At 35.0% G+C, this 23,151-nt stretch overlaps 1 protein-coding gene across 1 annotated transcript in view; it reads right to left on the reverse strand.

Annotated features, from left to right (window-relative positions):
- Positions 1-23,151, reverse strand: part of LOC110029861 (cysteine synthase-like) — an 85,880-nt gene that overhangs the window by 35,476 nt on the left and 27,253 nt on the right. The window contains exons 8-9 of the mRNA XM_020732329.1: positions 6,706-6,765; positions 6,541-6,621 (exon numbers count right to left, since the gene is read on the reverse strand). Of these exons, the coding sequence (XP_020587988.1) occupies positions 6,541-6,621; positions 6,706-6,765 (141 nt within the window). The remainder of the gene's footprint in view (positions 1-6,540; positions 6,622-6,705; positions 6,766-23,151) is intronic.

The raw sequence follows: 23,151 nt of genomic DNA on the forward strand, positions 1-23,151 counted from the left end.
CTAGTCCTGGTGGGATCTCCATAAAAACTTCTTCGTAAAAGGTCTCCATCCAAAAAGACATTCTTAATATCATGTAGTTCCCACTCTTTGTTCACTGCCAAGAAAAAAAACTTTTGCAATATTAGCTTGGTCTCTAGTGCGAAGGTCTCTTGATTTTCTATCCCAAACTCTAAGTAAAACCTTTAGCCAACAACCTATCCTTAAATCTCTTAATGCACCCATCAACTTTATACTTTTGTTTGGAGGAAGCATTGTAAAGTCCATGAGTCATTTTGATCAAATGCTTGGATCACCTCTTTAGCTGTCTTTTTTCATGATGGACTTTGAAGTGCTTCATGAAGAAACTTGGATATCTGCATGCTATCAATATTAGATAAAAAAGCTTTATAGGCTGATGATAACTTCTCATAAGCAATATACTCTCGGATAAGATAATTTCTGCAACTTTGTCTTCTCTACTTGCTTCCACCTACCTTGAAACTTTAGAGATGTGTGGATTCGGATTAAGTTGTGAACACTGCTGTGGTAGCATACTATCCTTATTCTGCTCAGTATGTTTCTTTCTCCAAGTGTACACACCCCTTGTGTGTTTCCTTGTTGTCAACCTAAGGATGGATATTTTCAATTATTGGAATTTGGGAGACAGGATGTTCAAAGGGAAGTTAAATAGGTTGTGGAGGCTCAGGATCATGAGAAAGGTAAGTTAAGAGACACTTGTGTGTTAAGAGAATAGTACTCTTTAAACACGTATAGACCTCTATGCAATTCAACACGGTACATTCTCAAAATCCTCCATCTAAAATTCATAAAAATTAGAATGAAATTTAGTAAAACAATTCAGGTCATAAATAAGCTTGCTAATTGAGAGTAAGTTATAATTTAATTATGGAACATATAACACTTAAGAAAGCTAAATTTCTTTATAGAGTTTCACATCTCTCCCAACAATCATGGAGTGAGATATATTGGCAATTCTCACAAATTTAGGGATGGTGATCCCTTGATAGTTGATGAGAATATGAATATCCCAAGTTATGTAATCAGAAGCAAGTGAATCTATTAAACTCTACCTTTATAGTGTGACAGTCACCTGATGACATTATTGTTTCTCCATCTTTAAGACTAGAATTAATACAACAAGTAGGGACCAATATGACTGTAGTTGCACCATATTATAGATAGCTAGCTTCAGTCCTCCAATACACCTCGCTATTATTTGCTCCTTTGGTTCCATTAATTCATATTTAGCATTAGTTGATTAAAGTCGGCTGTGTATTCCTCTACAAAAGAGTTTCTCTAGTGCATGTTGTGGAGTTTTATTAATATGTCCTATCAATAATGTGGGGAAAGATATTTTTGTTGCATCTCTTTTTTATCTTAGACTATGTGATTATTTTACAGTTTCTTTCTGATTATCGAAGACACAAGTTCTTCCACCATAAGGAAGCGGTTTTCCTAAGCTTGATAATTGTCAATTAACAATTTTATACTAGAGAAATTCTTTGTACACAAAAATCCGTTCGACTATTTGGTATCATTCCATGAATTCATCTGAACCAAACGACCATCAAAATTTGGTAAATCCACTTTTACTCTAAAATCCTAGTGTATACTGAGCTAATTCATGCTAAATCGCCGAGGTATTGGTTCTTCATCTCTGAAAACTTCATGGTAGATAGGATTGACTTTCTCCTCTTAATCTGTTGAGTCACTATTGTAGTTGTGAGTGATCTCCCCAAGTTTCTCTCAAAGGCAACAAGCTTTTATTGGAGTTAGAAAATTTCCCGCTACAAATCTTCCATAATAAATTCCTGGACACCTCTTCGAGTGTTTCTCCCAAGCGGCACCTGCTATAGATTTTGGTAGATGTAGGATTACAAATTAAACGTTAGTTGGGGGCATAGGTTTTTGTGGTGGGTGTCGAGGATAAATGTGTTGTGAAGGTTGGAATGTTGGCTTTTGAAAATTTAGGGTTAGGGCTAAGAATCACAGAAGGAACGACTATAGTATGGTAGGAGGTTTTTTGTGGGGATCTTTAAGTTAGATTGTATGATTTTTTTATTTGAGAGCAAGGAAGATAAATCCCTAAAATTTTTCAATTAGTTTGTCTCTGATACTAAATGACACCATTTTATGGCTCTTAGAAGGTGTTTGTAAAGTAGATTTCGGGAGGAGGTGGCTGTGAAATAACAAGGGAATAAAAATATGAGAGCTCGGCCGTGTTTGGAAGAGGGTAGGCAACATTCGACAACTAAAATGTTGGACAACATAATTGAGTAGTTTGATGACTGGCCAGACTGAAAACGGCGGTCAGACTACAAAATGGTGAAATGACCAGGTATGCCGAAAGGAGAATCTGCCAATTATTTTAGAGCAAGATACATACACACAAATTAAAAAAGTAAGACGATACAAAATTTCAGAGAGCATTAAATAGAGAATAAAATCTCGAAACGCAACAACCATAGCCAAAATTCTCAAAAACAAACACACATAAATAAGTCACTAATAGAAAATAACTCTAATTAGGAATAATGAAATAGAAAAAAAATTGGAAACAACAAGATTTTTCCCAATATTTTTGAACCAAACCAGGTGACTGGTTTTGTCTTCCCATGATTGTGGAAAATCCTGATTCTACGAATTACGGAATCCCACAATCTCATGATCGCGGAGCTTCCAATCCCGCGGGAATGCATCAGAGATGCAACACAAAGATCTTCACTAGCATTACCGACGTAATATATTTATAAAAATCTGTGCTAGAAAGATTCTTCTATGGAGAAATACACATCTAAGTTTGATCAACTCATACAAAAATGTGAGTTGGTGGATCCAAAGGACACAATAGTGAGGTATTTGGGATGATTGTTCAGACTGAAAACAACGGTCAAACGATGAAATGAAAGAATGATCACGTATGCTACGAGGAGAATCCACCACTTATTCCTGAACAAGATACATACAATTGCAAAAGGAAGATAACACAAAACTGCAAAGAGCATAAAAATAGAAAATAAAATTTCCAAACACAACAACAATAGCCAAAATTCTCAAAAGAAAAAAAAACATACATAAATAATTTCCTAATAAAGAATAACTCTAATTAGAAATAACGAAATTGGAAATAAATTGGAAACGACAAGAGTTTTCCCAAAATTTATGAACCAAACTGGAATCGTTGATTTTGTCTTCCCACGATCACGGGAAATCCTGATTCTAGGAGATAAGGAATCCCAAAATCTCATGATCTCAGAACTTCTGATCCCACGAGAACACCCACGTAAGAGATATACTGAGCAAAAATTTCTCCAATTTTACTAGCAGCATATTTTCATACAACTGTACAATATGCAAAAGAGAGATTCTTCTGCGAAGAAATACACATATGAATTTGATCAACTCATGCTGAAATATCAGTTGGAGGAGCTAAAGGAACACATAATAGTGAGGTATTTGAGACGACCGAAGTCATCTATCAGTAATATGGTACAACTATAATCGTATTGGTCCCTACTTAATGTTTAGAACCTAGTTTAGAAGGTTAATAAGCGACAATGTCATAAGGTGACCATCACATCTTACGAATAGAGTTCAACCCCACTATCAGAGAACAAACACCCATTAAAGTACCCAAGCCTAACCCACTCAAGGAGAAACCTGTCCAAAGTGGGGAAAATGTGAAAACCACCACCACTCTCCAATCCATCCCAACTAGGAAGTGATTAATGTATGGATTTGAGCACATTACGTCCAATTGACTAAACAGGAATATGATTTCTTTCACTGAGCATAGAACAGTGAAAAATACACACAGTGACACAAGAGATATGGGTGAAAGTGATGATGCAAAAGAGTGCAAATTTCCAGATCAAAAGGAAGAGATGCTAGTAATCCGATAGAACTTTCAAATTGAGCCCATAAAAGAGCAAAAGTGGCTTCGCCACAACATATTTCATATAATGTTGCACTGTGAAGGAAAATGTGTGCAACTTCATTATAAATTAAGGAAATGATGAAAATGTGACGTCTACACATACGATAAACAAATTAAACCTCACTACTAACAAGCATTTTTAGCTAAATTCCCCGAGTTGGTTGAAGAAAGAGAGTAAGATTAGTGTTGGCATATACCTTATGGAGTTTTCTATTAGAAACAAGTTCCAAGATCAAATGTGGAGTGATGTGGTACCAATGAATGCTTGCACATTCTATTAGTCGACCCTTGGTAATATGATCCTTGCACACATTATGATAGCTACAAGAACACCTACTCTTTCACCAAAAATGGGAAGCACTTTGTATTCTTTCCTTGGAAGAAAACCAAGGTAATGAATGTTCATACAGAGTTATAGATGTGGTGCCAAAAATTATTTTTTCAGGCCTTGAAAGGAGCACCAGTAGAGCTAACATTAGTTCTCCATGCGGGCAATAAGTTTAAGGAGCTGATACCAAACACAAGGCGGCCCCTACAAAGAGGATTTCAAGATTTTTGAACAAACAGTCAACTCTTAGGTTGCCACTGCTAGAGGAGGTCCAACGTGTCATCACTTCAGATAGAGATGAAAAATTTTTCAAGCTATTTCTAGAAGTCCCAATGGAGTAAATTGGATATTATGTTCAAATTCAGTAGTGCAGTTCTAGAAAGGGGGTCAACTAAGTGTAGTGAATTGCTATCTTAAAAACTTTCACAAGTGTTTTGTGAGAAAGAACATCATGTAGTGGGATCCACGTGCTCCCAGATAAGAAAGAAAAGCCTCTCCTAGCCCAGGAGAATGAGGCGGAGCTGTTTTTGCATGATTCAGTAGAATCGCGGATCTCGCTACTATCCATAACAGATTCCACAATTTTGCAGAATTACAGAAAATCTAGCAATCGAGAGATGATGTTTCTGTCCAGGGCACCATCCTCTTGCCTATTCAGCCCAATTTCTTTCCTTATGTCTTTTTTAGTATTTCTCTATTTCTAAACAAGTTATTTTCAATTATGAAACTTTTATATATGTTGTATCCTGGCTGTTTTGGGATTTGAGCATTTGTTTTGGTGTTTCGAAGTTTGTTTTCTCTATTTTCTGCCCATAAGAGTGTTGTATTATTTTCTTTTTGCAAGTGGTGTGTTTGTAGCTTGTGCGATAATAAGTAACGGACCTCCTTGCCATCCGAACATCATCATTTCGTGGTTCTCTCTACTGTTTTCAATTGGGACAGCAACCAAATATTATCTTCCCTTTACTATTCCATAATCAGCTCCCAGCTAAATCTGATTCCTAAATATCTTCAAAGAGCCCTAGAAGGGTGTCACCTTACTCAATGATAAAAAACCAAAAGTGAAAAATTTATGCCAAATACTAAATTAATAGTCGTCCAAATAAAAGAAATTCAACCCCAAATATAAAATCATCTAAATAAAACACAATTTGATGAGAATTCACAGGCAGGTCAACTAAGGGCAATAAATTTAGCTAAAATTAAGCACACTTGCAGATCAATAATGAATTAGTCAGAAAAAAAAAAGCACATCCCTCAAGTTAATAGAAGTGTACAATTCCTCGGGAATTTGATTACCACACTTGTACAACACTAAAGGTATCCAACAACCAACCAGCACACACAAAGTTGAGGAACATTTGAAATTTACTAAGTGAAAACATTCTTATTTAATGTCTCATAATTTATTATTTATAATTCTCCGAAAACAGCAGTCTTAAAACCCTTATCACAATTCAAACCTCACAAATAATAATAGTGAAATCCCGTTTCCTGAACTCTCCTTTCCTAACAAAAGAGCTCCCATAGCAACAGAAATCCCACGCACTGAAGAATAGTGGCCACAAACCAAGAGAACGGTGAACCATCAGATAAGTCAAATTTCGAAGCAATCAACCCATTACAAAAAAAAAGCAGCAAGGAAGCAATATCTTGAGTCGGAAACCCTTCAGAACCACGTCCAAAGAACAAAAATCTCAGTGAGCACAATGCAAAAACAGAAAACCAGTGAACAGCTGAACCACACAAATAACCAAACCAGATCAGGAAAACAACAAAATCAAAGAACCCAACATTCTCTAAGAGATCATTACCACATACAAGTTTGCTCACATAAACTGAAACAAAATCAAAACTGTAAAATATTAAATCACACGAAAAAACATCAATTTGCTTTTGTCTGAATGTGCAAAGTTTGCATTTTGGCGAGCATGTATTTTCAGGTTTCCATTAAATGCTTGCATTTGTGACCTTATTTTTTATTACTTATTAATGGCATTATTGAGAAGTAAAACCTAGTAAATCTGTGTTTAGTACCCTACCAAATCTTGCCAATCATTTACTACTGATCTGGATGATGAGACTATTAAAAGTTCAGGAGAAAGAAACTCCATAGAACTCAAAATACTTTTGAAGCAGAGAAAAATGGCCTTTGTGGAATAGGATGCATGTGGAAATATTAAAGAGGATAAAAATTTTATGAAAGTTAAACTCCCGAAATGATCAATCTAAATCAATAAGATACTACAATTCAACTTGAACGGATGGTCCTTACAGCAATCAGCTTTCCTGCATTTTCTGGCCTCCTTGCCACATGAATGGCGGCTGCAGCAGCAGCTCCTGAGGAAATACCAACCTGGAGAATTCACAGGTTTTTGCAGATGAGCACTGGGAATATACGTGTCTGCAATAAGTAAATCAGAAACCAAATATAATTTACCAGCAAGCCTTCTTTCAAAGCTAAGGTTCTAGCCACTTCCACAGCTTCAGCAGTGCTTATCTAAAATTTTAGGCAAAAAAAGAAATGGTTATCTTCAAACTTTCAGCCATATAAAACTTCGTCATTCATTGTGTCCGGTAAAAATTAAGATGGAAGCAATAGTTTATTTCAATATGATATTTCATTATAAATGGAGCTAAGAGAATCAATTATTATAGAACTGTGCAATGTGGCAATGAAATAAAGAAACAGTAATAACCATTTATATATAAGTGCTTCTAAAGCATAGACCTGAACATTTGGTTATATGGAATGACTTGCTATGCATACAAGCTATTTGACTTACCTGTGCATTAGCTATTCATCAATAAAGTCAAAAAGTTCTCCAATCAAATTAAGTATCATGGTGAAGCCGGATCATAGAAGCTCCTTTTGTGGAGGTAGAAGTAAATGCTCTGAGCCACTTGCTTAAAGGATTTTCAAGCTGATGTAACTCTAAATTGGTTCTGTGACATCAGAACTTCTTTCGTTTGGACTTGAGTTCTTAATGTTCTCCATTAGTGATTTATCCTCAGGGTTGGTTAGTAGTATCATTTCCCAAAAGAATATTAAATAAAATTAGAACTAGGAAAAGCAGAGATCTAGCAGAAACCTTGAATCCCAAACGCCCCTCCCTACCCTAAGATAAAACTCAGAAGCAATCAGCATGAACAGAAAATCTTTGACAAAAGAAGCCGGAGTTCTTGTAGCTGCTTTAAGATATATTCATTTAAAAGATGCACCAAACACATGGCTACGGATTCAAAGGTCTCTAGCAGAAAAAGGCAGATGATTAGGAAATCATATCCAAATTCAATTATTACTGATTAGCCCACCCCTGGGTAATGAAACGGAACATTACATTAGGATTAGAGTAGCGGAGCCATTGCAAAGATATTGTACATTGATGGGTTAGCATGTCATTTGGTGACCTGTATGTAAAAACAGAAAGTAAGGAAAAAAAAATCAAATTTGCTTGTGGGTTAACCGTTGCTAGCATTGAACTTAAGAGTTGAGAGGGGGTTTTCATTCAGGATTCTTTCTTCATTTCAAAAAGTTCTCGGCTTGCCTCTGAGAAAAGAAGATGAGGAAAGAGGTTCATTCGGTTTTCCTCGTCGTGCGATACTTATGGAACCCAATCAAAATTATTGCTTCTTACTCAAGCAACGACGGAGAGGAAGAAAGAGGAAGGAAGAAGAAAAGGAAGAAGGAGAAGTTGAAGGAGGAAATTGCAGCTGTTGTACATTATCAAACCATCCAAAGGAAGAGAAAGGAGAAGTTTACAGCACTGTGGTCGCATGTCTGCGAAGCAAAAGGAGAAGGAAGAGAAAGGAGAAGTTTACAGCACTGTGCTCGCATGTCTGCGAAGCAAAAGGAGGAAGAAGGAAACTTCGACTTGTTGTGTGGGTCGCGTCGAGATTGAAGATGGAAGGGAATATTTGTGGTGCTCGCGTGCGGCTCTGGAGTGAGCCGAGACCAAAGGGAGTCGCGTGCGGTGCTGTGTAAGCCCACATGACCGAGGGCAGGAGGAAGAAGGGGAGGAGAGGAGCTTGCGTGCGTGGAAAAAATATTACATCAGGAGTCAAGCAGCAACAATGAAATTTTTTCACAGGTAACTGGCGGACCCACTGAATAAAAAAATGAAATGCGCTATATTTTAATACATGTGCCAACCCGATCTAGCTCATTGCTTCGAAAACATAACCTTTCGCGCCGAATAAATCTTCATTTTCTTTTAACGCCATCGGGTAGGATTTCCCAGAGCGATTTTCTTAGTTCGTCTCTCTTGCCGACAAGAAATATTGAATGATGGAACCTGAAAAAAATGGTGACAAGTTTGAAATGGAGGGGATGGGATCTGGGAAAAATGGTGAGATGTTTGAAATGAATGTGATGAAATCTGAAAAAAAATGATGAAATGTTTAAAATGGAGATGAGTTTAGTTACGTTGAAATGTCGACATTAATTTATGGTGTTATTGTGGTATTATTCTGGCGTTATTAAGGCGTTATTGCAATATTATTATGTGTTATTGTGGTGTTATTATGGTATTATTACAATATTATTGTGGTGTTTTTAATGTATTATTGAAATGTTATTGCGATGTTATTGTAGTGTTATTATGGTATTATTGTGGTATTTTGAGGCATTATTTTGGTGTTAATTGAGTGGTATTGTGGCGGTTCTATAGTGATATTCGGTTGGTGTTGGTTCTGTGGTGGTATTCGACTGGTGTTATTATTGTGTTATTATGATGTTATTACATTATCATTGTATTATTATTCATGTGATATTAAAGTGTTATTGTGATGTTATTTGAATAGTATTGTGGCGACTCTATGGTGATATTCGATCGGTGTTATTGAAGTGTTACTATGTTGTTATTGCGGTATTATTGTGGTATTATTCAGGTCTTATTGCGATGTTATTCCGGTGTTATTATGGTATCATTATAATGCTATTGCGCATTTTTTAAGTGCTATTGAATTTTTATTGAAGTGTTATTGATGTGTTAAATGAGCGATATTGTAATTTTATTGTGGTGTTTTTGTGTTGTTATTCGACTATTATTTTCTTTTTGGTTGTTTTCATCTCAAAAAAAAAAATACATTAGACTTCATGAACAAAACATCTTGGTATCCAGGTGATAATAACTATTTTTCCTTTGTTATTAAATTTATTTGCTTTGGTAGAGATTTGTGCAAGAAAATTTAGAAAATTTGAGAGTTATTAATTCTAAGATTAAACACCACATAGAAGCTAAGCCAACCCTAACTTAAAATCTATCCCACCAATTTTATATAAATAGATGAAAGTTCACTGAAATATAAAAGCACAATTCACAAAGAAACATTTAAGTAACCTGAAGAATGCATTTAAAGCAAAAAATTAAAGTAATATTCTCTTGAATTTTACTCAAATTTAATTAATTTTATGCATATTACATTTACTTATAAAAAATGTTTGATAACAAAACTTTAAAGATTCCAATAAAAGAAAATTCATGCAGTTGCATTTCATTGTTAAATAAATAATATTTTTATCACATAATCAATTTTGCAAAAGAAAAAAAATTGTATAACAGGTGAGTGTAATTTGTACAACTAAAAGAAGGTTATCAACAAAACCTAAACTATCTAACAAAAGCTTATAACTAAAGTGATCTATTAGAAACCCACAGTAACAAAAATTACATTAAACTGAATTCATTGAAAGATAACAAAGCATTATTATAAAAAGACTAATTTAAAATCTAAATATATCCCGATGGAGCATAACTTATATCTAGTCCTCTCACCAATTAGAAAATTATTCTACTTTTGGTAAAAGAAGATTTAAAGAATTTAAGTTTAGCATGAATTTTTCTTTTGTGCAGTTTTGTGAGCTTGAGATATTTGTAATGATCTAATCGCAAACAGATTTCTCCGCACCGTTGTACACAATGAAAAAAAACATATGAACAATATTGTGTTTATGCTCATCATATTGAATTTACTATTCAAAAGCACCAAAGTAGTTTTTGGCCGAATTTGAGGAATATTAAGACGAATGACTTTTTTTGTGGTAAAGTTGTTTTTAAAAAAGAGTTGAAGTTCACCAACACAGTGAAGTTCAAAAAGTTGACACAATGACTGGTTGTCCAGCAATGATTCGATAAGCAGTTGATGTTCAAGGCAACTGTACAGTTGATAAATTTATAAAAACTCATAAACACTCCTTAGTGAAGCCCGGTGATAAGCATCTACTGTGTTCCAGCAGAAATATAAGAGAAATCAATGAAGATGTGCTCAGATTGATGACAGAATCAGGGATAAGAGCTACGAATGCATTTAACTTTCTTGCTACAGAAGTTAGAAGAGTAGAGAATCTTGAATTTACGAAGAGAGATGACTTCAATTTCATTTAAAAAGATAAAAGATCTAGAATTGAAAATGGTGACGGTAATTCTCTATTACAATTGTTCACGAAGAGACAAACTGAGGATAGTATGTTTGTGTAGAACTTCCAAATTGATGAGAGAGGTAGGTTGATGAGCTTATTTTGAAGCGATGACTTGTCCAAGCTTGATTATGACTATTTTGACAATATCATTATTTTTGCTATAAGTTATAGACTGAATAAATATAATTTATCTTATGCTCCTTTTGTTGGTCTGAACCATCATTGGCACAATGTTCTCTTTAGAGTAAGTTTTTTTGTCAAACGAGATGATTAATTCATTTAAATGACTATTCAAAACATTTATTTGTATCATGGATGACAAGCATCCAATAACAATCTTTACTAATCAGGATCAAGTAATGACAAGAGTTATAGAAAATTCTGTCATATACACGACAAAGGATATGACAGTTGAATATCTACAAGAAATGTTTTTTGAAATTCCATTATGGGGTAGGTAATAAGACAGCCAACGACTTTTTCTACAAATGTGTGAGCAAATGCGACTCTGAAGAAGAGTTTAAACAAATTTGAGTTGTCATGACTAAGAAAGGAAATTTATACTACAACGTTTGGCTAAGATGATTCGTACAAAATTAGACATAAGTGATCAACAGTCTTTAAGAAAGAAATATTTGGAATGTGAATCTTATCAACACAAAAAAAGTGAGTCCACAATTAATGTTTGTCATGGTATCTCTAAGCCAACAAGCTCTATTACCGATTGTTTTGTGGGACTTGAAAATATCATGAGCATGGAGACGGAATGAGAATGACGACGATTTCAAATGTGCTCGGTTTGTAATTATGCTCGTCGTTAAAAGCATCCCAGTGTTGAGGCAAGCAACTTCATTTTATACAAGAAAGCTATATTCAATGTTCGATGAAGAGTTATTATATGGGTTATATGGTCTTTCTGTAGAATTTTCTACAAATAGTGATTCTGAATTTGAATAATCAGGGGACAAACAAACATTGGATTATTAAATTTGACAAGTCTAATTCTGAAATTACGTGCAGTTGTAAAAAATTTGAAATAATGAGATTATTATGTACTCACTCTCTACGAGTACTTAACTTAGAAAATATAACAAAGATATTCGATAAATATCTCCTATTGTGATAGTATGTTCACGCAAAAAGGAATAATTATAACACTTATGGATATGACTATCTCAAAAAGACACGAATGTGCAATGATAATTCAAATGGCCTAATATTTTGCGCACACGTCCAAAATTTTATATAACAAATTATTACAAAGCACAAGGAAATGAAGCAACTGAACAATGCATGTTAGAATCATTCAAAAAATTATCAGTCGACGTTGATGATATATTCAGTGGGAGAGCACCTCGGTTAAAGCAAAAACCAAATAAAAGAATAGTCAATAAAGAATGCAAATGAATGATCCCGCGAAGATGTGCCCAAAGGGGAATATTTGATTCCAGATTAAATGGGTATTGAGAGAAAAATAAGAGAGCAAAAAATATATATTCTTGTATTCAAAATCAATTTTATTATATATATCATTACGTTTCTCTAACATAAATCATGGTATACAGTAAAGGAGAAAGAAGCTTCATCAAGCCAAACACCAACCCCATGCGACGCAAATTTGTGTGCAAGGTCAGATTGTCTCATACAAAAATATAATGGATATTAAAAAATCGTTAGAATTTTTTTATTGTTACATTTACCTAAACATTTACTCAGGATTACTCCAACATAGCAAAAATTATTTACACCTCAGCCAACATAAGCATATATCAGTCTAATGATGGCTTCCATTCATGAGATATAATTCCTAAAAAATTTTTCAATTATATAATTCTATTGTCGGATTTGTGTGTAAGAAATTCTTATAAATTTAACAATCAATTATTATAAGAGAGTTTGAAATGATTAATAAAAAATTGAAGATGAAATCAGTAAAGTACAAGTTTTGCTATTGACACTGAGTAGCATTCGTGCAGCATTTATTAGTTGTTAATAAGTCAATCTCCACCATTACATTTTTTATTTTCATCTCCTTAGCACTCAACAACCCATTCAACACAGCAGCCATCTAACAATAATCAGCATCTATAATATAGCAAAGCACAACAAAACATAAGATGCATTTCTCATCACTGTTTTTGCAAACACTGCCATTTCCTACAAAGGTCCCATTGTAATTCTCATTAACATTCAACTTAATAACTCCCTTGTCAGGTGTGGCCCAAGACAACAAATTATTTTTTTTCTATGTTAGTATTACCCAGCATTTGATCTCCAAGTTTAGCCAGCACCTTACAAGATCTGTTATATTTGATAACTTTGAAAATATAAGCTTTAATGTTATTGATGACCTCTTCAATTTTTTGTAACTCCTCTTGGTGTTTTCTATTATTCATTTTCATCCAAATAAACCAACAACAAAGGTAAGAAACAGTAAAGCAATTTTTTAGTGGAAAAATAGGCTACCAACTATGAAGGATCTGCTTCAGAGATAATCAACAGCAGAAAGGTAATTTAACATTATAATCCTAAGCAAACCTATCCCATATTTTAATAGTTTTAAGTGCAAAAAATAGGAATGTAATGGAAAGATTCCTCAGCTTGTTTGCATAGCAAAAAATAGGAGGACCTCTAATGCCTTTAAGTTTCAAAATGACATCAACAGACAATAGTTTATGCAGCAGTCTCCAAATGAAGAAAGTTTGAGATGGTGTTAAAATAGATTTCCAAAGCTTCTTGCCATTGTGGAGGTCCTGAACATAATGGGACTTTTTAGAGATAGTTATAGAAAGTAAGGAAATTGCCATATGCTTAATTATTCCAATTGTAGAGGCCCTGATTCCTTTCCAAGTACCATTCTGTCGAACATCAACAACTTGTTGATCCTTGTTTACATAACCTTTGCATAAAAAGCAAGTGGACTCCAATTAATGTCCAGTCATCAAATCACTTGTTTATCTTCCCTTCACCATATCCCAAACCAGAAAATCTTCAGCATTGCACCTTATTTTAAATAATTCTTTCCAAATCATGCAATCCCCTAGTTTACGTGTGCAAAAATAAGGATTAGAACAAAACTATTCCAAAAGTTACTCCACCTTCACTCTTTGGTCAGCATAATTTTTCCCAACTACTCCAATGCATGTCTCTACCATTGTCAGCTCATTATTAATGTTCTCTTTTGATATGTTTTCCCACATACCAATCACATTTGGCCTTGCTAAACTGCATACCTGAAACAACTTCAAAATTTGTCAAAGTTTTGCATATTTGCTTAATGTTACTCTTCCCCATGTTGCAGAAAATCAGAAAGTCATCAACATAAGCCAAATTGGAAATCAGCTCCCCACCTTTAGCTTTGTATCTCACATGAGCATGGTTAAGGAATTGTTTATTCAATATGCAAGATAGTACGTGATAGGGGATCACCTAGCTTTAGACCTCTCTCAACTTTAAAAAAACTATGTTGCATTCCATTTATCACAACTTAATAATAGCTTTGATCTAGAAATTTCATGATGAGCTCACAAAAGTCAGATTAAAAGCCTTTAGCCTTCAGCACTTTAGTGATGAAATCCCATTGAATAGTGTTATATACTTTCTTAAGGTCCAGTTTTAATAAACCATAAATTTCCAGATAATTAGCATTAAAATTGTATTTTGTCAATATTATGGTATTATTATTGTGAATTTGTTGTTTTATAGCAACTGGTGTTATTGGAGTGGTAATTTGGTTGTATTGTATTGTTATTGAGGTATTATTTTGGTGTCCTTGATGTGTTATTGCGGTGTTATTTTGTTGTTATTGTTGTGTTATTATTGTGATATTGCGGTCGTATTGTGATATTATTGTAGTGGAATTGTGGCAGTTCTATGGTAGTATTCGACTGGTGCTATTGTGGCATTATTTAAATGTTATTGTTGTGTTCTTACGCTGTTGTTGTAGTGTTATTGAAGTGGTACTTTGGCGGTTATTACGATATTATTGGAGTGGTATTTTGACGTTTATTGTGGTATTACTGAGGTGTTATTAAGATGTTATTGTGGCATTATTTAGGTTTTATTGTCGTGTTATTGCGCTTTTGTTGTGATGTTATTGGAGGGGTATTTTGGCGGCTATTGCAATGTTATTGTAGTATTTTGGCGGTTATTGCAGTGTTACTGAGGTATTATTAAGGTGTTATTGTTGTATTTTTATGATTATTGCTATGTTATTGAAGTGATACTTTGAAAGTTGCGTTGTTATTGGAGTGGTATTTTGGTTGTATTGCGGTGTAAACAACTCCCACTCACTCTTAGCACATGAGCCACACTATCTCTTCATTTTGATCTCTTGGTTACAATTCTAAGTTCGTGCGGAGCTCTCGCCTCCCGTTCACGATCTGACCCAATAGCTTTGATTTTCAAAAGGCTTAATAGATGGCCAGAATGTGAAATCAAAATTTTCTAATTTTTAGTTTCTATCATTAACAATTAATCATTCAAAAATAATTGATAGATGGTACCACAAAAAAGAAACTAATTTAATATAGTTATAAATTTACCGTCTTATTTATCAACCTCATCTTTTATACATGATTCGCCATTATTACTCATTTTCTAATTAAAAGCTTAAACATGAAAATATTAATGTAAAATAGAGGGAGTTATAAATCGCTAGTAAATACTCATACTTCAAACAACAATAATGTAACAAAAGATAAACATTTAATAAGTGTGAAATTAACAATCAGCATCTTAATATTCAACTAGAAAGACTCAATAATATTGAGAACATTCAGTTGTATAATACAACTTATCTATATCAATATCCTATTATTTACAATCGCCATAAAAGCACTAAGTTATACAAGTTAAAATATTTCAATATCAATAATCTTTTTCAATATACGTGCACAGATATCTTAGTGTGCTTAGTTAATACTATAAAGAGATGAACTTCATCAAATTCAACATGCACATACAAGCAATAAATATAATTTATAAATTTCACATTCCTCATATCTAGTAATAATATATGTAATAAATTTATGAAAATATAATTTGAGGTGTTTAACATGCATTTTGATATGACCAATACATATAATGGTCGAGTTATATTATAATAAAATATGCAACATCTGTCTAAACAATCGTCAAATGCATTTTGTTTAGAAGAAAAAATAATATTATTACCATAATTTAAAAACAAAATTAGTCACTTCAAAACCAGAAGATTTAATTCTCAATCTCTTGTTCCAACTTCGTGTCCTTTAGCTGCAAATATAGAAAATATTCATAATGATTAATTTGTCCTTTTATTTGGAATTTTACCATTCAAATCATTAATTTTAATGCATTTTTAGTCAATACATATATCCTGAAATTCCCATTATTATTTTTTCGTTATAATCTAGTACAATTATAACACTTAAATATGTCTAGAACAATTTGATTTCTTCATTCAAAGAAAACTTTAATAAAGTTTCACTTATAATTTCTATGATTATAAAAAATTATTTCACTTAAACTATATGAAATGATAATTGGTCTAGTTTTGTAATTCAAAAAATGTGAGAAACATATATAATTTATTTATTCTTTTAGTTAAATGAATATTAGAAATCATTAATTTTCTAATTACAACCTAACATAAGAAAAAAATATTATTTCTTCTTCAAATTTCTAATTTTGTATTTAGCTTAATTAATTCATTTTAAAGTTTCCTAAGAGTAATATCAATAATGTCAATTTAATCTTTTAATAATTATATGTGAATTTATTTTCTCACTTTAAATCCACACGTCTATGTTTGTCTCATTACATATTTATTTAGTAATTTTCTTAATTAATTATATTAATCAATCATGGCGATATGTTTAAATTCTATTTAGAAATTCCTAATTCAAAGTTATTTTTAAATTTAATCATTTGATTCTCAAAACAATTAAATATATTTAAAGGGAATTTTGAAATTTAATAAAATCTTGAATAATTTTGTTTAAAAGTAAACAACTCTAATTAAAGATTTACATTAATCAAATCTTTGAAGACTCGCTTGCTCTTCTCCCCTATGCACGCAATCATGCACAATATCCTCTTATCCTTCTTCCTTTTGCTTGTCATAGCTAGGACTGTCAATCTACCACTTCAACTCGCGTGTTACAACAAGCCTGATGACTGCACCCCTCATTGGCTTGCTTGTTCCCGATTGCGACCCTCCTACACCACCCAACCTTGTCATCTTGCGCATAAAGGTTTGTGTGTCACCGTTGTCTCCCTGTTCTTTATGCTCTACTACAATCAAACTCAGGCAATAATGAGTTATCCATTCGCCCTCTACTCACTGACGGTGTCGGCTTCAGCTTCCTTCAATTTACGTGCTATAGGAATCTTACGCTCTCTCATTTGCCTTGCTCATGTGCTACCTTGCTCAAGATCGTAACTCCAACACAGAATTTACTCCTTCACTCACCCTCGGTTCGCCTCACTCCCCAATTGACCTCCCACGCTTTCTTCCTCTCTGATTTGAGCATTAGAGACTCATCTCTTCTCTCCCTCATCTCCTCTTAAAAGAATGAATCAAAATCTCATGCTTAATGCTAGCATTAAAAAAATAAAGAGCATTATATTGGACTCTCCTCTATAACGCTAGCGCTAAAAAAATGAGTGCTAAAATCCTGTCTCCATTGTTGCACAAACTTCAAAGTGAATTGATCCCTCCATCTCCTCCACTCTTTATTTCATGCATGATATCATGCAAGTCACTTCATCTCGCTCAATTTATCTTCTCAGTTCCGTATACCTTCTCTGTTTATCTTACGAGCCCGCACATTCATTCGCCCAAAGCCATCCCTCTATCTTTTTGTTTCCTCCTCTGTCCTTCTCTTCTTCACTTCTAGTGACCGAAATTACTCAAGAAAAGACATACCGTAATTGATTTGAAGTATAATGAAAATGAGGGAGGTTGACTGTGACACGAACGAATAGGGCCTAAAATATTTTGATGGTCGTCGAAATTTCTCAAGAGATGATCATTTGCAAAAATAGATTGAATCGATGCTCTATTTTCCAATTGTCACCAAATCACAATGCAAATCATATTAATTCTGAATCAAGATGAAAATATAGAACTCCAAAAAAATTATAAAGAAATACCAAATGAAAGTTACCACACAAAACTAATAGCATTAAGACCATCTATTCTCTACACCAGTAACATCAGTTAACAAATTTAAGAGGATATTAACTCACAATAAACCAACATCATATCAAGTCTATTACTACGGTTACTCTCTATAATCTCATGCCAATAAGACCTATAGGTGTCCTCTGCTAGGTGATTTTATTGTCAAACGGCATTACCAAAAATCATGATTATGACCAAGGACACATAACCAGGTGATTCACCACAAAATAGTACCATTAAATTATAGTCATGATCAAAGCTCGCAAATTCCCCAACTGCTTATATCACTTAAGTTGTGAATTATATAGTGCAATTGATGGGAAACAAAACCTTTTATTAGCTACTCCTCAGGCAAACATCCTCCCCGAGCCTATAAAATCCCTTTAAACAATGTAACATATGACAACTGAAAAAGATCATTAGGTTAAATTGGGTTGAATATCTCTTAAAAATAGACCAAGGTCCAAGATGAAGTTAAGATGATGGAATCATAAAACTTTGATTGAATTTATCATTATTTCCCCAACCATCTGCTCTAGGCTAAAGGCAAAATATTTCTACGCAATTCTAGAATAAAAAATTGTTGGTACCCTAAGTTAAGCATTTAGCATCTAGCAATTATCTTTAATTAAAATTTCTCTCTAGCGATCAAGTGGAGTAATTAACATTAGGGGTTTGCACCTATAAGAAACTAAAACTCATATCATAAAATCCCATAAAGTGAGGGAAAACCACCCTTCGGATAATATTTTTTCTAAAATTCAATCAACCAAAAAAATTGACTCAAAACAAACAATTTCTCAAAAGAGCCAACAAAAATTTTTAGAATATGATATAAATGAAAATATAATTTCTATAATTAAGACTTAGGAGTTAAAATGAAACTGTCTTAAATGTAAAATGCACTAAAAAAACCATCAAATGCTTGACATAAATTTTATAAAATTTCAAGTAGATAGGCTATATTGCATGGATGATGGTGTTGAGCAATAAGGAAATAATGGACAAAAAATTTGAATAGAATGAGAATGTTTCGATGACTTTATAAAAAAATTGGAAAACTCCATAAATAGTTGAATATGGATAATGATGATAAAAATTTTCTTGATTATAAGGAGGGCCAAATCCCAAAAGTTTCGCCAACCTTCATCAGCTTACATAAAGTATATATAATGGAGTATCTTTTCAAACATTAATCAAGTATAAAATTCAAGTATTCAAAATTTATAGCTTCAAAGATGCAACATGCACAACATTTTCTAGAATCTAAAATAATTATATAGGATAATATTCACAATAACATCATATATTCTCTCATAACTGTTTGATAAGATACATGCTATCATAGTTAACCCAAACCACAATAGAAAAAGTAAATATTTTCATTGAAATTCAAATAGGCAATTACAAAAAAACGAATAGAAATAGAAAATAACAAAAAAACACACATAGGCACGTATGATGAATTGAAGGTAGCAGCAGGTATGCAGGGTGGATGGCCAGTGGAAATGGCTAGGAGGGATGTTGGAGACTAGCAACAGTAAGGGAAGAGGGAGTTGGCGGCCGAGCAATAGAAGGTGGGAAAGCGTCAGCAGAAGAAGCAACGACAAGGATGGAGTTGGCGGCAAGGTAATAGCAGATGCGAGAATGATGGAGTTGGCGCCAAGAGGGACAGTGGTAGAGAAGGGTGGAACTGGTAGCAGAAAAGCCACAAGAAACATCAATAAACACCACCTCAGGCATGGTACAGCAAAAGCACCTTCTTGCCTTCGGAGACAAACCTAGGAGGAAAAAACAGGATGTCGACGCCTATCCTAAAAGAATAAAAAGCTGACCTAAAATATAAAAAATAACATATAAATACTACTAGGATAGCTAAGAGTTGGCCCTCTCAGTTAAGCGGCAACAAGGAAGGACCGTGCACCCCCTATCCTGCCTTAACATGAACCGGTTCGGCAGCTAGCGGTTGTCGCATCCCTTACAATGCAACCGTGTCAATTTCCCGGGGTTGGGGGAGCTTCAACATCATCCGTCGAAGCTTTTATTTCCTCATAGTATGGAGTCGAGTCTACCAAATTGAAGGTGGTCAAGATGTTGTAATCCCCCAATAAGTTGACCTTGTAGGCATTGTCATTTAGCTATTTGAGAATCAAAAAAGGTCTATCTGCTCTTGGTCTGAGTTTCTCAAACGATCCCATGGGAAATATCTTTCTTCAACTTGATCCACACTAAATCTCATTTTCTGAAAGGTCACATTCTTCCTTGATTTATTAGTTTGTGTTTGGTACTTACGGTTCTACTTGGTGATCTCTTGTCCCACCTCGTGTATCCCCTGAATCTCTTGTACCCTTGCCTTGGCATCCGCACTATCCCAAATGCAAGAAGAATTGGTACTGACTCAAGCCGAGTAAGTGGATTGAGTCTATACACAATGTGAAAAGGTGTGTGCCCCGCAGTTTGGCTCACAAACCTATTGTAATCAAATTTGGCCTGGGCTAGGAGCATGTTCTACTGCATTATGCTCTTTCCTATGAAGCACCTTAGAAGATTTCCCAGGCTCCTATTCACCATCTATGTCTTATCGTACGTTTGCACAGGTGTTGTTGAGCTGAATTGATGTATAGTAGCAAGCTTTCCCAACGAATGCAATAGTCTTGGGCATTCCATTTAGAGTCACGATCTCCCTGAAGTATAAGTTAGCAACATATGATGCATCCAGTGTTTGGTGGTAACGTACGAAATAAGCCACCTTAGAGAACCTGTCAACCACGATCATCACTGAATCTTTGTTCTTCTACTGTGTCCTTGGCAGACCCGTCATGAAATCCATACTAACATCCACCCAAAGAGTCTTAGGTACTGGTGACGGTGTGTAAAGCACTATATTTTGTCATTTGTTTTGGCCAGGTGACAAACCCCACATCCCTCATAAATTTGGGCTAAAAAAAAATGTTCCTTCACTAATGTGAGGGCTTTGCCTCGACCAAAATGTACTGCTAATCCCCGCAATGATTTTCATGAATGATGGATTCTCTCAACGAACATCTGAGAATACACAGTAGATTTTATTGGAATAGGCAGTCATCTGCTTTGTGTGACTGTTTTGTGGGTATTTCTGGGCACTATCCCCAAATCTTCCTTAACTCCTCATCTGTCTCATACAGCTCCTTCACCGCCTCAAATCCCACAACTCTGGTATGCAAGAAGGTGAGCAGCAAAAGGCAGCAGCTCAAAACATCTACTACCCGATTTTTAACTTCCATCCTTGTTCTTAAGTACAAACTAGAATGACGCCAAGAAATCAATCCAGGAAGCGTGTATGCACTTCAACTTTTGCTTTGAATGTTCAGGAACCTTAGAGCCTCATGATTCGTTGACTCGCTCGTCAGCAGATAGTGACTCCAGTGATGAAGAGCTCTCACAATGGCAAACAAATCCTTGTCGTATGTCAAGCAATTTCTCTTGGATTCATTAAACTTCTCACAAAAAAAGGCAATAAGGTGTCCTCCCTAGGTCAATACTGCTCTGATCCCCACATTAGGAGTGTCGCACTCCACTGACCGAAGTCCGATAAAACTAACATTGGGGTCTGTCACGTTCTCCTTCAAGGTTCCAAAACTAGAATGGGTTGTCTCTCCACTGGAACTTCCCACCTTTCAAAAGCTCAGTTAGGAGATTCGTAATGGTGCTGAAGCCCCTGATAAACCACCTATAGAATGACGCTAACCCTAAAAATCGCCTCAGCTCGATAAAGAACTATGGGGGTATCCAGATGTCCAACTCACGATCGCCTCTATCTTTGTAGGATCCATCTGAATGTCTGCATTTGATATAATATAACCCAAAAAATATATTCGCTCCATCATGAAGTGACACTTTCTTCGGTGACACGTAGTTTTTGTTACAACATTACCTCAAAAACCCACTTCAAATGCTACAAGTGTTCCTTCTATTAACAGATATAAACAAGGATGTCGTCGAAGTAAACAACCACAAACTTCCCTGTGTAAACCTGAAAAACCTAATTCATCAATCTCATAAATGTGCTAGGTGCATTGAACAGTCCAAGTGGTACGTCTGTCCACTCGTACAACACATCTCTGGTCTTGAAGGCGGTCTTCCATTCATCCCCCGCCCCCGTTGTGATATGATGATATCTGCTACCTAGATCAACCTTGGAAAAGACTGCGGCTCTATGTAACTGATCCAGTAGGTCCTCTAAGCGAGGGATAGGGAACATGTATTTGATTGTGATCTTGTTGATAGTTTGACCATGGATGCACATTCTCCATAAGTCGTCCTTATTGGGTACCATCAGTGCGGGAAGAGCGCACAAGCAGGTACTCTCTCTAACCAATCCCCTAATAATTAGATCACGTACTTGCCATTGTAACTCCTCGTACTCTACTGGCCTCAACATATATGCGGGCCTATTTGGCAAAACTGACGCTGGGAAAAGATCTATGGAATGTTGGATAGGCCTCATTGATAGAAACCCTCTAGTAGGTTACCAGTCATCGCCTCCTAAAACTCAGCTAATAGCTGTTGGACCATCTCCGGTGGATCCGTCTCCTCCTCAATCCCCTCCAAGATGACTAAGTTCAATGCCAATAGAGCTTCTTGAACCGACTGTAGTAAAGTGGCGCATAGGACCTCAGACTTATCCCCGACAGGTGTAGCTACTCATTTAGAATCCTTGATGGGTAAGAGATATGTTTCCCCTCCTTTGTGAACGCATAGGTGTTTTTAAATCCGTCATTCTGCGTCTTGCAATAAAAATGTCATGGCCTCCTCAAAAGGATGTGGGAGGCATCCATGGGCATCACATTACATCATACTTGGTCCTATAAATGATCCAAATGGAAAACTCGAGCAAATACTACTGATCCACTTGCAGCTTGCTTATTTTATTCAACAACGTTAGAAAATAGGGTTGAGAGTGTTTCTGTGTAACAGATCCAACTTCTTCAACATGAAAGCAAAGACCACATTCTCACATCCTTCTCGGTCAATAATGAAGCAGTAAACTTTCCCTCACTGTACACCAATTATGCCTCAACCACAAGTATTCCCTCTGCAGTTTCTTCTAGAGAACTCATCTTAAAACTAGCATTTCTCCCTCAACTTTTTAGAGCTAGTATTCCCCACTATCATCCTCGGTTGTTTCTTCATCACTCACTTCCTCCATGGCACCATACTCGATGAAGGGCGCTATTCGAATCGTTGGGCAGCTAGATGTGATGCGTCCATATCAATGGCATCAGAAGCATTTATGGGTTGGAACTACGTCAGGCATG

Source organism: Phalaenopsis equestris, unplaced genomic scaffold (genome assembly GCF_001263595.1).
Source record: "Phalaenopsis equestris unplaced genomic scaffold, ASM126359v1 Scaffold000608, whole genome shotgun sequence".
NCBI lineage: Eukaryota > Viridiplantae > Streptophyta > Magnoliopsida > Asparagales > Orchidaceae > Phalaenopsis > Phalaenopsis equestris.